The following is a 16,592-nucleotide window of genomic DNA, read 5'->3' on the forward strand; positions in this document are numbered from 1 at the left end:
CAGTTTTATATATATATATATATATATTCCCTACTTCCTTTGAATCGCACTGTCATCATATATCATGTCATGTACATTATGTGCTGTCATTTAAGATGATGAAAACACAACATGTGTTTGCTCTCCTGACATGCTTAAGGAAGCCCATGCTTGTCTATACTGCGCTTCTTTCAGCTATTAATTCTCTTATATTTTATTCTTCTTCTTCCATTACAGAGAGTATTTTTTGTTTCCAGTAGACCAGTTTCCTTATAATGCAGAAAATGTTTTTGATTGATATTATTGATTGTAATAATTAGCTTGTTAAAGGTAAAGTGTTAAAATACTTTCTTTTATTTTAGTTTAGCATGCAGAGGTGACTACAGCAGGATTGTGTGCATGCAACGCATTGACCGAGCATTTGCATGTGTGTTTGCTTAGTATGTTCCTGGCTTTAGTGTTTATGGTGCAAGGAGTCATAATTTAAATGTGAGAATTCCACATCACAATTGAGACTGAACACCTGTTTGGGTAATAAATCACTTTTAAAGCCTTAGATAAATTTTATTGGTACTAAGAAATTCCCACACAGGTATGTCTAGATAACACATTTCAAAATACCCACAGCATTTTAAGATATTAGCTGGCTACAGTATATCGATTAGGTGTTATCTATCCATGTTTTTTAAACTTCTTTTTTGTTGCTTGAGGGAATGATCTATAAATCAGACAATTATGCAACATGTTCTCTTTGAGCAGGGCCAGACGGGCGGCGCTTTCCCCTCTTTTCTCTTCATTCAGGTATCTGGAGAGACAGCACGACGGGAGGCAGACCAAGACATCTCTTACGAACAAAGAGTTTATAGTTTAAAAGATGTTATTTAACATATGTAAAATGTATTATCTTTTCAAAATGCCAAATAAACTGTTTTGTCATGCGTTGCATGACTGTGTGAATGTTTTATGTGTCCTAAGCTTTGAACTGCATCCTTTATCACAATCGCAATCCATCTTGATCTTTGTGACTGCTTAATACTAGTTTTAATTATTATTATTTTTATACGTTTTTATGACTATTAACTGAATTGTTCTCTGGTCATACAGATGTAATGTGCAAAACTACAGCCCAGGCCGATATCGTCCTGCTTGTTGATGGATCTTGGAGCATTGGTCGTCTAAACTTCAAGACCATAAGGTCTTTCATTGCTCGCATGGTGGGTGTCTTTGACATCGGGCCGGATCGTGTCCAGATTGGTAAGAGAAATTTAACCTGAATCCTGTATTAGCGAGATGGTCTACAGCTAAGCGACACCCATAGGTCATGAAATAGATCTCTTTAGTAATGCAATTCTTTCTCCTAGACAGCAGTGAGATTCAATGGAGATGGTTTCTCCTTAGATGTTTCTCCTAAAATGTCACTTGCAGTCTCACATGTGTGCTTTAGAGTTTCAAAAGAAATCTCAACAATGTCTCAAACTGATACCAAATTTTGCAATCAAAAGTCAGTATAACCTCAAACATTTCTAATAAAAATTTTCCATGATTGAAAGACCTGCACATGCATTTTATAGCCCTATATACTCTTGCTATGTCTTCAAACATTTTAGGAGAATCATGTGAGGCAAAATCTGTACTATAAAAGAGAAATTTCTAAGAAAATGACGTCTTGATCTGTGTAAAAATACGAACACTGTATTGTCCATTTATAGGTCTAGCACAGTACAGTGGAGACCCAAAGACAGAGTGGCACCTAAATTCTCACAGAACCAGAAGTGAACTGCTGGAGGCCGTGGCCAATCTACCCTACAAAGGAGGAAACACTCTGACTGGTAAATCATATTGTATTCTGATCTATACGTCAGACCCAACATCATTCATTGGCGGTGAAATCGCAAAGTGTGTGTGGAAAGTTTGTCTTCTACTTGTCATGTGGTCACTTCCAACTCCAGTTATCAGTTCTCTAGATTGTCTTTGTATGGCATAGCATAAAGCCTGACATATGAAATAATAGTTATAAAAATCTAAAAAAAAAAAAAAAAAGGAACAGTTTATTGAACTTTTAGACAAAATCTAAGAAATCTAAGAAAATTGCATATGTGTATCATATTTGATAGATCAGGCTTTTATGGCTTATAATGTGAGAATATGGAGGGAAGAACTGAGCAAATATGGAGGCCCAAACTGAGAAAAATATGCATTTTGGTGCAGATGTTGATATGGCCAAAAAGTAAGATTAAATTTTTGAGGCTTGTTATGCAAATCAATGAGATAACAGATACATAAAATGCATATAAATACCAGTTGTCACTCTATATCTCAATAATATATAATATATATTAGTAAGATATATTTTTCATTACAATGCAATGCAATATAATGATGATTGAGAGATGAGCAAATAAACCTTCATCAAAAGCCTGATGATCATATTTGAGGCTCACATTTGATTTCTCTGAAAAATGATGTATGGATAATCAAGTAAACATATTGAGTTGCTTCAGTCCACTAAGTGTTCATCTTGAATTATTACTCACAAAATAAAAGTTATTCTTACATTTAAAAATCAGTAAAAAATTCCAAACCAAAAAGACACGTGAACCATGAGCTGAAGTTGGACGTTTTTACAATTATACTAAAATGCCTTTTACGTGCTAAAAAAGTATAAACTATCAATCAAATGTCAGAAGGCTACTACATAGATTGTGTGCGACGGGATTTTCAGAAAAAGTTTTGATCATTTAGAGACCTTAAAAATATGACTTCGCTGTGTACTTTTGGCCATGTTGTGTATTTAGACTAATATTACCAATATTCTTTTATTTCACAGGCCTTGCTTTAAACTACATCCTTCAGAACAACTTCAAACCTAACGTTGGTATGCGTCCAAACTCTCGCAAGATCGGTGTCCTGGTTACTGACGGCAAGTCACAGGATGACATCGCGGTCAACTCTCAGAACCTCCGGGACCAGGGGATTGAACTGTATGCCATTGGTAAGAGCGAGTTCCCCCTTTCGGTGAAGAAGACTTTGCGATCTGATATGAATGCTCTGTAAAAGTTTAATCAATATCTGTTCACTCTGCGGCCAGCCTCTGGACAGCTATTTCTTTTATTTAGAAGGCGGGACTTATTCTGCCGTATTGCATGTTGCACTTCTTTCTACCGTTCATAAGTTAAATGAGTGCAGCTTCCTTGTTTATCTAAAGTCTTTGGTTTCATTTAGAATGGACTTTAACACGTTCTGTAATCTCCAGGTGTAAAGAACGCAGATGAGAATGAGCTGAGAACCATCGCTTCTGATCCCGATGACATCCACATGTACAACGTGGCTGACTTCTCTTTCCTGCTGGACATCGTGGATGACCTGACGAACAACCTGTGTAACAGTGTCAAGGGTCCAGGTATTACTGAGGTCAAACAATAAGCCTGAGAGACTGTGTGTTGCACTTTTACAGTGCTGCGTTACAGTATTTCTGAGGGAAAAGGGATAGTCAGTAAGAGAAATGTAGAGTAGGAATTGACTGGATAATGAAAAGTGGGCGATCCATATGAGAATAGAGGTCTAAGTGACAGCAGTGGAACAGCAAAGATGTTTCACAGGAATAGCTAATTATTATTTTGATTAAAGATTAAGAAGATAAGGGCTACAATTAGAGGTTAAGGGTATTTAAGTTATGAAGCAAAGTAGAGTACCTAAAACTCCCTTAACTGTCAGTGTGACACACGGTCTTGAGTGACTTATTGTTTTTTTGTTTGTTCGTGTTTTAAATTGCACAACAGCCAAAAGTAAAAATCTCATACATCAATTTTTATAATTGACACAGACCTACCAGGAGTTCTGACATTATTATAAATTGCTGCAAAAAGTCACTCATTAAGCATTGCAAATTACGCAATCGAAGTCATCCCACTACACTCAAGCATCCGATACATTTGTATATATCTGAATATTTCATCAAACGTCAATTATAAAACATTTTGTTTATAATCAACAATTATAAGTCAATATTTTTGTATTGTATCATACATTTTTTTTTAATTTGCAGTGTTGTAGTTCTTTCAAAATTGTAGTTATTTCCCTTTTAAAAGATGTTACACAGTCCATTTTTCTGATTTTCAAATATTGTGCTTTTTGTTTTAAATCAAATTTAAATTTTGTAATATTATGATTTCTCAGAGCTGGTTGTTTTTGTTCATGGCAAAAAATTCCTACAGGGAAACCCTGCTAAGTCTAGTCTTACAAGTTAGTCATCAATTTTTTTTTCTTTAAGACTGTTCATAACTTTTTTTAAATCAGTTACATAAAAACTTAGATTGGTCTAATTTAACTGATTACCCCTAACTAACTGTTAGTTGGTCATACTAGTTCTTAAGACACAATCTTAACATAATGGCTATGTTTATGCAACTGGCCCCATGTCTCATTTTATTTACTTTGCTATACTGGAAGAATTTCCTCAAGAGATTACAGGAACTATAACACTGTAATTCTCTAACAGTGCTCTAAATCTGTCCCGAAATGGCAGAAGATAATAATAATCAGTCAAAAGTTTAAGAGTTTTAACAGTATTTGGTCTTTATTTCAGTTTATTGCATTCAGGGTCATTTCTTGACTAGGCTGCTTCTAGTCTGTGTGTTTTTTGTTTTTTGTTTTTGTTTTTTGGAGCCTGGAACGTCTGTCTGTGCTTGGATCAAGTATCAGAGTGTCAAAGTTTCATCACGAAAAGGTCAAAGCCTTCAGGGGCTCAATTTTGTAAAAAGAGGAAGAGAAAAGGAAAGGCGTTTTTAGACCTAGCTGTTGATAGCACTCCATTGACACATAAACATAATGCCACTGCAGTTTAGCCACAATTCACATATGCAGCTTAGTATTAGCATAAGAAGATGGAGTTTTTGAAATGTTATGAGAAACAGGGTGATCAGAAATAAAAATATTTAGTGTTTATTGAAAATGAATGGTGGCGTAATAATGATTACCACAACCAAGGCTTGTGTGTCCACAAAACACAGTGTCCATTCACATGTGGAAATAGATGAATAAAAACAGTCAATAATTTATCTACTATGAAATATTTGAATATTCATATCATTGTTCTAATCAAACACATCGCAAGTATGAAACTGAACTCTAAAATAACTCTAAAATTCGACACCGCGTTCCAAATTATTATGTAAGTGACATATCTGTAAGGTTTCAGTACAATAAACATTCAGATTTTAGTTTTTCTAAGAAAATGTTTGTTTGTTTATTTATCCATGTCTTTTTAGATAACTGCTATCAATCTCAGACAAAATAATTTGCCAGATCTATGGAAACCCTACTTAGAGGTTGTTCCACATTATTAAGCAAGTCACAGTTCTCATGCAATATGGGGAGGAAGAAAGATCTTTCTGAAGATGAAAAGCATGAAATGGTGCAATGTTGTGCAAAAGGCATGAAAACAACTAATATTGTGTGAAAACTGAATGGAGAGTATCGAATTATCATAAGATGTGTGAGTGATTTAGAGCACAGCAGAACTCGGTCAGATAAAGGCTTATTAATGAAAGTTCCTGTCAAAAAAATTAATTGTATTAAAAGGGCAGCTATAAAAAAAATTTGAATCTTCTGGTGTCTCTGGAGTCTCAAGAAGCTCTCCATGCAGGCTGGCAGTTGTGCGTAAAGATGCATTTCAGCAACTCCAAACCAAAGCTCACAAAGAGAAACATTTACAGTGGGTTTAGAAATACATGAAGACTCATTTTCAAATAGTTTTATTCACTGACTAATACTGACTACAATGGATGGTCTAAATGGATGGATTTCTGGATGGTTGGTGAATGGCCACCACGTTCCAACAAGGAGCAAGTGGGTGATGATTTGGGCTGGAATATTGGGAAGTGAGATGGAAGGTCCCTTTAGGGTCTCTGAGAGTATTAAAATAACTTTTGCAAGATATGTGAAGTTCATAACTGGCCATTTTTAGCTATGGTATAAAAAGGAGGATAATGCCTTCTGAAATACAATGCACTATGCACTATCCCATGCTGCAAAAAAACACCACAGCAATAAAACTGTTTGAAAATGTATTTCTACACCCACTGTAAATGTTTCTCTTTGTGAGGTTTGGTTAGTGGTGGCTAAAATGCATCTTTACGCACAACTGCCAGCCTGCATGGAGAGCTTCTTGAGACACCAGCAGCTTCAAATACCTGTTTGCTGCTCAACACTGGCTTTTTTATAGCTGCCCTTTTAATACATTTTTTTTTTTTTTTGACAGGAACTTTCATTAATAAGCCTTTATCTGACTGAGTTCTGCTGTGCTAACCCTAACCCTAATCTCCATTCAGTTTTCACACAGTATTAGTTGTTTTCATGCCTTTTGCACATCATTTCACCATTTCATGCTTTCCATCTTAAGATCTTTCTTCCTCCCCATATTGCATGAGAACTGTGACTTGCTTAATAATGTGGAACGACCTCTAAGTAGGGTTTCCATAGACCTAGCAAATATTTTGTCTGAGATTGATACCAGTTATCTAAAAAGACATGGATAAATAAACAAACAAACATTTCCTTAGAAAAACTAAAATCTGAATGTTCATTGTACTGAAAACTTACTGATATGTCACTTGCATAATAATTTGGAATGCAGTGTAAATAAGTTTCAAACATACTAGGAACATCATGAAAACCTTTCTTTCATTCACAGAATTATAGGTCAGATTCAGATTTGGTCAGAAACAGCTCTGATGACAGTAAACATGTAACAGTGCAATTGTGGAGTATGTGGGGGGTCAAAGGCTAAACCCTAATTACCATCATTACCCCTCACAGGAGGAGGCCCGGAGCCACCCACTGATCTGACGACCTCAGAAGTGACCCATTACTCCTTCCGTGCCACCTGGGTCGGCCCTGATGGACCCGTAGAGAAGTACAGAATAGAGTATGTGAGCACTGCAGGAGGAGAACCACAACAGGTATGACCACTTCATATCTGTGTCAAGATGACTATTGCTCATGATTAGGGTTAGGGTTATGAACCAGCCTCTAAACTGAAGTGCTAAACATCAGTGTTCAACTATTCTAACATCATTTGGTCTATGCGCATAAGCAGTGTTGGAGGAAGTTGCTTTTAAAAGTAATGCGTTACAATATTCATTACTCCCTAAAAAAGTGACTAATTTCTAGTAAGTAATGTGTTATGTTACTTTTGCGTTAAGTTCATTTTTGCTAGTATTTAACGCAGTTATGCATTCAACAACAGCCTATATAACATACAACTTCATTTTCTTTTAAAATCACATTTAGAATATTAATATATTCTGAGGACTTTCTTATTTCCTCATCTATAGAGAGCTAGAGGGTTATATTACCTACTGTACAAATCTTTTTATTGAAAGTTGTTACTTTTGTACTTTTTTTTCTGTTCCCGTGCCCGCACAAATCTGAGTGAGTACGTTAAGGAGAAGAGAATTTTAATTCAGTAGATTAAAAAATATTTAAGCAAATTAATTAGACTGAAAAGTAACATGCATTACATAGAAAAAAACCCTCACAAAAATGAACTCTTTCCCCACCAGCATTTTTTTTTTTTTTAAGTTGCAAGTCAGCGCCAACATTTTTGATCATTTTCACAAAACTTTCATGGCCCCTGATATTATATCTGAACATATAATATATCAAAAGAAAGAACAGAGCCTCTACTTTAAAACAACAACAAAAAACATTTTATTCTAGCTTCAATACTCCAGATCGGATTCATAATGCAGATCAAAAAATAGATGGAGTAGATCGAGTCCATCAACACCCCCAAAGCTTCACAGTCCTGTAACTCGTCCTGGGTCGATATTTCAAATAGTAACGTTAGGTAGTTTTGATTTATATGCTGTTTAATGTTTGATGTTTGCGTTAGCATACAGTCTTCTATCGCTTGTTTCTGCTTCACTTATTTTTGGATCCGGAGATTCAGTACGCTTTCAGAAGATGGCGTGTAATAGCACCCCCTACCTTATAACGTTGAAAACATGGATTGCTCGGAAAACCCATCAATGGTGTGTCACAAATGACAATGGAGGGGAAATGAATGTTTAAATTTCTAAAATAATGCATTACTTTACGTTACATCAAAAAAGTAATCTGATTACATAATGCACATTACTTGTAATGCATTAACCCCAACACTGCACATAAATGATGGAGAATGAAAGGGCAAATAAGGACAAAACTAAACTTCTTTAAAAGTCTGGAAACAATTTGGAAAGGCTAACTTGTATTTGACCTAGAAATGATTCATTTGTTTTCATTTCAAACACTGTCATGTCCTATTCTTGTGTGTTCTCACCTTTATTCCGTTCTTCTTTTGCAGTTGTTTGTGGACGGGGAGGTGACGACTGTGGTCTTGGAGAGTCTGACACCACTGACGGAGTACATAGTGAAGGTTTACTCAGTGGTGGGAGAGGAGAGCAGTGACCCACTCAAAGGCACAGAGACCACATGTAAGTGTGCATTTACCCATAATTCACTCTTCACCAGAACAACCAGAACCAATTCCTCAACAATATGTGTCAGCACGCTAAAACACACAGCAAAAAATAATCAGAAACAGATTGAATCCCACAATGGACAAATGTAATTGCTTGTTTTGGAAAAGGAATTTTAATGAGGATATGGTTCTGCTCTTCTATATACCGCGGTAATACCACTTTTTAGTTGTAATACCTTGTTTTTTTGACATTTTATGTGGTTAAAGTACATTGGAGTACCATGGAAATACTGTGGTATTTAAATACAGTAGTAATTCACAATATTGTGTTATACAATATTAAAATACTTTTAATACAAATAAATAAATTTGTATTCAGCAAGGATGCATTACATTGATCAAAAATGACGTTTACATAGTTACAAAAATCTATTTAAAATAAGTGCTTTTTTATTTTTACTTTCTATTCATCAAAATATCCTGACAAAATATGTATCATCGTTTCCATGAAAATCGTTAAGCAGCACAACTGTTTTCAACATTGATAATAATAATAAATGTTTCTTGAGCAGCAAATCAGCATATTAGAATGATTTCTGAAGGATCATGTGACACTGGAGTAATGATGCTGAAAATTCAGCTTTGATCACAGGAATAAATTACATTTTACAATATATTCAAATAGAAAACAGTTGTAATAATAGATGACAATATGGCTGTTTTTACTTAGTTTTTACTGTGTGTCAATAAATCCATCCTTGCTGAGCATAAGAGACTTACCATATATAACTGTCAAGTAACATATTGATACATATTGACATATTTTAGTATCATCTTTACTATTTAAAAATGACCGGGATTTGCTGATGTTTAGCCAGTCAATGAGAAGGTGCAATTAAAAAGCTACGCAATGTACATTGCTAATACACATGCTATTGCTGTGCTATTTTTTTGCCACGTTTGTTTTGCTGCAAATTTAACATTATGAATTAACCCTAATATCATAATTTTTTTCACAGCGCATTGAATGTAATTGTGTTTTCGTACGTGTTTCATACGGCACGATGCTGCTTTGCTGCTTTGCACCGCAAAGTGTCACTGTATTATTTCATGTACATACATGTTGTCTTTACACTGAAAAAAGGATTTTCTTACTTAGTATTTTGACTTGTTTTCCAGTACAAATATCTAAAAGTTCTTAAATCAAGATCACATTTACTTGAGAAACAAAATGACATGAGATATTAAGTCTTGTTTTCTGAAAAATGTATCAAATTTATGTGATCTCTTAAGTCATTTTGATTCTTAAGTAAATGTTTCTTGATTTAAGAATGTTTAGATATTCAAAAACAGACAAAAATGCTATAGTAAGAAAATCATTTTTTGCAGTGTATGTGTTGACATTTGCACATCTGTCTGTCAGTCATTTCCATCACGTGAGTATCCCATGATCATTCTCATCCAACCATCGTCTATCATGGCATTCCATTCCACCTGGTCACACATCCATCATTCCGCCTGGAATGCTTCCATGTTCCCATTCCAGCTTCAGTCCGCTTAAAAGGATAGTCAGGGATCGAAATGAATAAGAGAAAGAGAGAAAAGTCATGTTCCCCTCTGTAGTGCCTCTCAGTGCTGTGAGGAACATGAACATCTACAAAGTGCGCTCCACCACCATGAATGTGAGATGGGAAGCGGCCGAAGGGGCCACAGGCTACATGCTTCTCTACAGCGCCCTTAACGCCACTCAATCCTCTGTGGAGCGGGAGGTACGGTGATGCCACACATTTTAACCACTGCCCAGCCTGCTGTCCCAGTCGTTGAATGCCCACACTGCAAAAAAATTATTTTCATACTATTTTTGTCTTGTTCTCCTGTATAAATATCTAAAGATACATTTACTTGAGGAGCAAAATGACTTAAAGGGATACTTTCAATAAAACTTGGCTGCTTATGCAGTAGAAAGGTGAAACATTTTTTGCAATCAGTGCTACCTGACTAGAGAAAACAAAGAAAAAATAGCTTTTGCCAAATGGGTAGGAAAACTTCAACACTCATATGTTGCTGTTGCATTTTGCAGTCAAAGGCCACACCCATCAATCTGCTATGGATACGCTTACCAGAGTCAAATACCACCTTGCTTTAGTAGGAAATACTTCTTAGCAAACTTTTAGTTATAATGGTGTCAACTTTATGTAGACTAGTAAACGTTTAACGGAAATAATTTCAGTTTCCAGTGAAAGATCCAGAGTGTTGTACACTGCATCAATTGCATCAATTTTTTTGAGTTATGACAACTTTGAGGGAATTTAAATTCAACCAACAAGCTACATTGAGTTAGAGGAATGTAATAATTTGTGGCATAAACACACATTTTTATGTTGATTACTCAAAATAAAAATTAAGTCACTCCAACTACCAGATTTGTAGCCCTGGAACCAATTAATCTTATGTATTTTAGTACAAATCAACAGCTATCATAGTGCATGCTAGCATAACTTATTTAACATGTATATTTAATGAACAAGTAAGATATTACTTGTCACCGGCATTAGCGCAGTCATTGCTTATAGAGTCAATGTAGCGTTTACCTTCATGTATCTACTCTTCGGGCACAATGGTAACCACAAAAACTTTTTTTTAAATGTCAAACTTAATAGCATTAAACACTAACAGGTCTTTCCCTTAACTAAAAACAAATAAATTAACACTTAATTTCGACATTTATTCTTCTTATCCAGTCCTATACAAAGTATGCTGGGAACTAGAAATCCACTGCCTAATTTCTGAAGTTCTGAAGACAATTTCATTAAGTTACTACAACCTAATTTTTTTTAAAAAGAAAAATGAATAAATTATAATTTTTAATTTGCAACCATGCATTGATTTAAGTTGTGGTAACAGGTCCCCTGAATTACTTTTTAGAGGCAGTGGCTAAAGGCTGCAAAGATTAATAAATGTGGAGAGAACGCTGCAACGGAAAATCTGAAAAACCTCAGTGTTTGTAGTCAACATTTCAAAAATTGGGTTGACAACGGACAGTGTTTCATTCCAAATGGAGGGCAAAAAACGGAAAGAAATAGCCGTTTTCATGAAAGCCCTGGAAAGCTTAAAAGCTTTCCAGATAAAAAGATAAAAGCTCAAAAGACTTTTGCTGATGAATAAACATGAATTTATTGGTTCAGGTAACACAGAGAATTAAAAATGGTTCAATTACATATACTACTGACATTGTAAAAATACAAAGCGGGTTGAAAATCAGCAAAGTTACACTTAGATATTAAGTCTTGTTTTCTGAAAAATCTATGAAAATGATGTGAGTTTATGTACAAGAAAAAATATCTGCCACATGGGGTAACAAAATAACTTAATCCAAAGGGAAAACAAGACATTTCCTACCCTATTGGCAGATATTTTTGCTTGTTTTAAGTAAACTCAAGCAAATGTATCTGATTTAGGAATGTTTAGATATTTGTATTGAAAAAATAGGTGAAAAAATACTGAGTAAGATTTTAATTTTTTCCAGAGCAGTCTTCAATATGAAGATGAATATTTAAAAAATAAGTGCAAAAAGTGTAAATGAAAATAATTTTGGACTTACTGGAAGAGTCAGTGTTCTAATGGAAACCCAGTGGTCTTATGCAGCCCGAATCTGTCAACAACTATGACATACTGTGCAGAAAGAGGAAATGGAAAGCATTTTTGGAGATATTGTAGATACCACAGGTGGTAGGTCTACATTTAATGGGCTCAAAAACATCCTTTATATTGCAGCTTTTGGAAAATATCAGCTCATTAGCACTTTGGGGCTTTTTAGCACAGGTTTTCTTTCAAGTATTTCTCATAGTGGGAAGATCCAGAGGTCTCGACGTCAGTTCTGGCTAGAATCTGATGTCCACAGGGCTTGTCTCAGAGTGCAGATGTTTCAAAATTGCTCCACTACTTTTTTTTTCATTAGAAAGAAAGAATATGCTTAGAGTTTTTATACTTTTTTTCAGAAACTTTTACATTTCTCAGACAACAAGACCTAATATCTTAAGTATCTTAATTTTGCTTCTTCGGTAAATGTCTCTTAATTTAAAAAATATTTAGCTATTTTTATTAAAACAAGACAAAAATACTAAGTAAGACATACAGAAATAAATAAAGGGCATAATAAGTACTTGCTTGTTAGGTGCAAAATACGTGTCTCTGTGGTTTGTGTGCGAAAATATATCAGTCAAGACTGAAATCAGTCTCTATACTGTTATAGAAAACTATATAAAGGATTCACAAGTATTTGTGCTTAAACTGCCATGCTGAAAAGACCAGCATGTGTTGTGTTTTGGATTCTGATCAAAGTCAAGAGGAAATCAAAATGAACCCTATTTACTGTCTTGGCCATAATCTGTCATAGTTTTCTAAAGAAAGAAAAATGCTGCTAATTGTGTAACTCTTTGTTACAAATCTTATTTGCTCCACCTCTGAAACTCATCTTGGCCATGTAAACTGTGTTCTGCACAGTGTTATTTTAGTCAAATTATTAAAAAAATAAATAAACAGTAATACAATAAAAACAAAATAGCAAATTACAAACACTTGGACAAATACAATAGAAAAAAAGATACAAATGAAACAAACAGTGCTTTAAGTTTTTCATGCAAGTCTATAAGTATTTAGCTAACAGCCTGCTACAGAAATTAATAATCAAATGTAATATAAAACACAGCATAGTCTTCACTGTAAGAATTAAACTTGCTTTGATTCTTATTAAAGCTACAAATGTTCTTCGGTTTAATGACATTAAAGACACACAGCAGCTGGAATATTAGGCTGCTGTCACTTTAAGACGAAATGCACTGATTCAATATACTGATACACATCCAGTTCGGTTTTGTGCTTTTAATAACTTTTTTTAATATCAAACACATCCCATTTCATGAAAATCATGTTACATGGTTTTATTAATTTGCACATTAAGTTCGGCTTTTAAAGAGGAGCAAAAGTACACAGGAATGCGGCACAATAACGGTTTTATCTTGATTATCCTTTTTTTTTATAATCGTTGGAAGCCAAAATCTAAACTTGATTTTGAAAAATCGCACATCCCTAATATGTCTATATAGGTTTTAGTTTTAATTTATTTAGTTTTATTTATTTTAAAACTTAAGCTAAACTTAAACTAAATGAAAATAAGAAATTTTGCCTTGGCATCTACCTGAAATAAAATACATTTGTTTTTTTCTTACTATAGCATTTTATATATATATATATATATATATATATATATATATATATATATATATATATATATATATATATATATATATATATTTGATTTTATTTTAGTTAATGTTTATTTTATTTCAAATAATGAAAAAAAATTTTTTTAATGGTTTTAGTTAACAATAAAAATCCTGATTCATCCTTCATATCTCCTCAAAGCAGCACTGACCACCATAAACGAGCTTAGAAATTCATGCTGGTCTTTTCAGTGCGGTCGTAAGCGATTCTTCTATCAATAAGTCCACCATCCCTTTCATTTGTGATGTGGTTGACCTTCACAGATGCGTGTGAAAGGAACAGTTACTGATGTCCAGCTGAAGAAACTTCGTCCCAACACGGCCTACAGTGTTTCCGTCTTCGCCCTGCACGGCGATTACGCCAGTGACCCTCTCACTGATCAGGGGGTGACCCGTAGGTGGCAATAGGGCTTTCTTCCCCTCAGCAGGGATGTTTTGCAACGTATCAGATTCTCATCGTTTGTTTGTCTGTTTTTTTTTTTTTTTTTAAATCTCTCCCCTCTCTATAGTGCCTCTTCCTCCATCCGGTGAGTTGAGGATTATGGATGTTACCCACAGCACCATGCAGCTGGACTGGGATGCTTCGCCCGGCGCCGTTCGTAAATACATCATCACTTACAAGCCAGAGGATGGAGAGTCGAAGGAGGTAAAGCCAAAACCCATACCTGCAAACTCATCACCAGAAACTGGCCCTTCACCAGATTTGTGATTAAATGAATGTATATCTAAAGGGAGCTGACTGTCTTCAGAAAAGTTTTGATGGCATTCTCTTTCCATCTTACCTCCGTATGATGCCTAATTAAGTGTACACGGATATTGTTTACACAGATAACTGGGGTAACCGCTGTATTTATGCTTTTAAGTTTTACCTACTGTCAGAGAGTTCAGGCCAATTAGGCTGAAAAGTGAGGGGTCTTTTAGAGTCATTTAGTTTTTACAGTAATTTATCATGTTACCATAGACACTGGTGTTGTTTCAAAAGAAGGTTGCTACCTAAATGACATGTAATTCTTTTCTAAGATCAGAATTTTCCAAAACAGCTTCAACTGCTGAATCCAGTAATTTTTTAGAAAAATCACTGGTCCGGAGTTTGAGAAAGCATAAATGGCATTAATTTCAATAAGTTTCAGTAAGAGGGTTTTGATGGTCTAACAGTCAATGTAAAAAGTAATTTTTTCATGTAATATCTATGTTTTCTGATGAACCACATGCGGGTTGGACGGGCCGTATGCTGCCTGCTGTCCGCGTTTTGAGTAGCACTGCACTTGGGATTAGTTGTGTGGACAGCTTATCAGCTGTTAAACAACAATCTTGTTTTCAATTGTGCAAAGCCTTCCTGGGTCACTGTGGAAGCCTTCCTGTGGAAAGATTCCTGTCTGTTTACACAACGCATCCAGGCAGACAACCAAGAAACAGACTCGTGTTGATGGATTTGGGACCTTTTAACATATCAGCAATTACGTTACACAATTCAGTGGAGACAGCAGCTGCCGAGAGAGTACAGCTGCTCTCCAGGGCTTCGGTTACGGCGATCACTACCAAAGATTGCGAGAACGGACAGCCGACAGAAAAAGATGGAGTTTTGAGTGGCATGCAGCAGTCCACTGCTTTGGAATGTGTGTTTTATGGGTGGGTTTTTTCCCTATGATTTTTTTTTAACTCTCAGTGGCAGTTTTGGCATCAGTGCTGCTCCACATCCTGGGACATTAATCATGACTCAATGCTGCTCATAACTCTTCATTCTGGGATGAAAAGATGAAACAAACATGCACACAAATGTGGGCCCAGGTGGACCGAAGCCTGAGAAGCCTGACAGATGGTGGCAGCTCCTGTTACCTGACAGATGATGAGGATGATCCGCTACTGGATCAAAGATCAAGATTCTGCAGGAACTTTAAGTGCTGTTGAGACACCGTTGTTCCTCTCAATGTCAACCCCTCTCTAGCAAAAATTCCATCACATGTGCTGCCACATTGACTATCCAAACTGTGAGTGCTTGCTGAGGAGATCAATAAAAACCTAGACAGAGCTGTCCATTAGCTTTCTGCCAAAAAACCCACACAGTCCCAAGCCCTTCACTAGCGAGTATCCTGTCTGTGCATGAGATGTCACATCAAAGACAGCAGACAGGGAAAAATGTAACTCGATTGTTGATTTTTAAGAGCACTCCTGGTAAAACACCAACTGTCTATCCATCCATTCGTTCTCCAAACCACTTGTCATATGTAGAGTTGCAGAGATGCTGGAATTATCTTCTCTATATAGAAATATTTGCTCTTTATGTATTGCTTTATGTTGGTTGTCAATAGATAAAGATACTTTTTCCCCACAGAATGTTGTAATTACAGCACCTACCGGCCAGTGCTGGGTACCTCTGTAGTAGGGCTGGACGATATGACGATATGAATCAAAGTCTCGATTAATTGAACTTTTTTTTTTTTTTTTGGCCTTATAGTTCACTGACAAGGTTTGTACTGTAAATATGCAACTATTAAAGGTATTTTTTCCTAATGAAAGAGTGCTCCGACATAACAGCTCACTTTCAGCAGTCATTTTATCTATGGTTCGTTCTTACAGATTTCTGCTCATTGTAAATCAGATACAGATAAATTAGCACAGTACCAGTGCATTTATTTGAATGCATTAATGAGAGAGTGATTGCGTGTGAATTCATTTCTAAGCTACTATTTTGAGTTTCTAAGCTACTTTAGTGTAAATCACAGGACAGAGTTGACAACGAGTTTCTGTGTTCCTGTCTATGTGTGCGATCTAATGTCTGTATGAGTGTTCGTGTGCCACAATGGAGTTTGGGTTCCTTGCCGCTGTCGCCTTTGGCTTGCTTAGTTGGGGACACTTGACATTTGACT

The 16,592-nt window shown here is 35.5% G+C and overlaps 1 protein-coding gene across 5 annotated transcripts in view; it reads left to right on the plus strand.

Annotated features, from left to right (window-relative positions):
* Nucleotides 1-16,592, plus strand: part of col12a1a (collagen, type XII, alpha 1a) — a 99,883-nt gene that overhangs the window by 26,953 nt on the left and 56,338 nt on the right. For 4 of the 5 annotated variants that reach the window (XM_048190528.1, XM_048190529.1, XM_048190532.1 and 1 more), the window contains 9 exons: nt 1,084-1,233; nt 1,689-1,808; nt 2,807-2,971; nt 3,233-3,379; nt 6,796-6,938; nt 8,327-8,456; nt 10,067-10,212; nt 13,990-14,119; nt 14,235-14,371. In XM_048190528.1, coding sequence (XP_048046485.1) covers nt 1,084-1,233; nt 1,689-1,808; nt 2,807-2,971; nt 3,233-3,379; nt 6,796-6,938; nt 8,327-8,456; nt 10,067-10,212; nt 13,990-14,119; nt 14,235-14,371 — 1,268 coding nt within the window. The remainder of the gene's footprint in view (nt 1-1,083; nt 1,234-1,688; nt 1,809-2,806; nt 2,972-3,232; nt 3,380-6,795; nt 6,939-8,326; nt 8,457-10,066; nt 10,213-13,989; nt 14,120-14,234; nt 14,372-16,592) is intronic. The other variant, XM_048190531.1, reaches the window with a different exon arrangement.

The sequence above is a fragment of the Megalobrama amblycephala genome, linkage group LG5, assembly GCF_018812025.1.
Source record: "Megalobrama amblycephala isolate DHTTF-2021 linkage group LG5, ASM1881202v1, whole genome shotgun sequence".
NCBI classification, from domain to species: Eukaryota; Metazoa; Chordata; class Actinopteri; order Cypriniformes; family Xenocyprididae; genus Megalobrama; species Megalobrama amblycephala.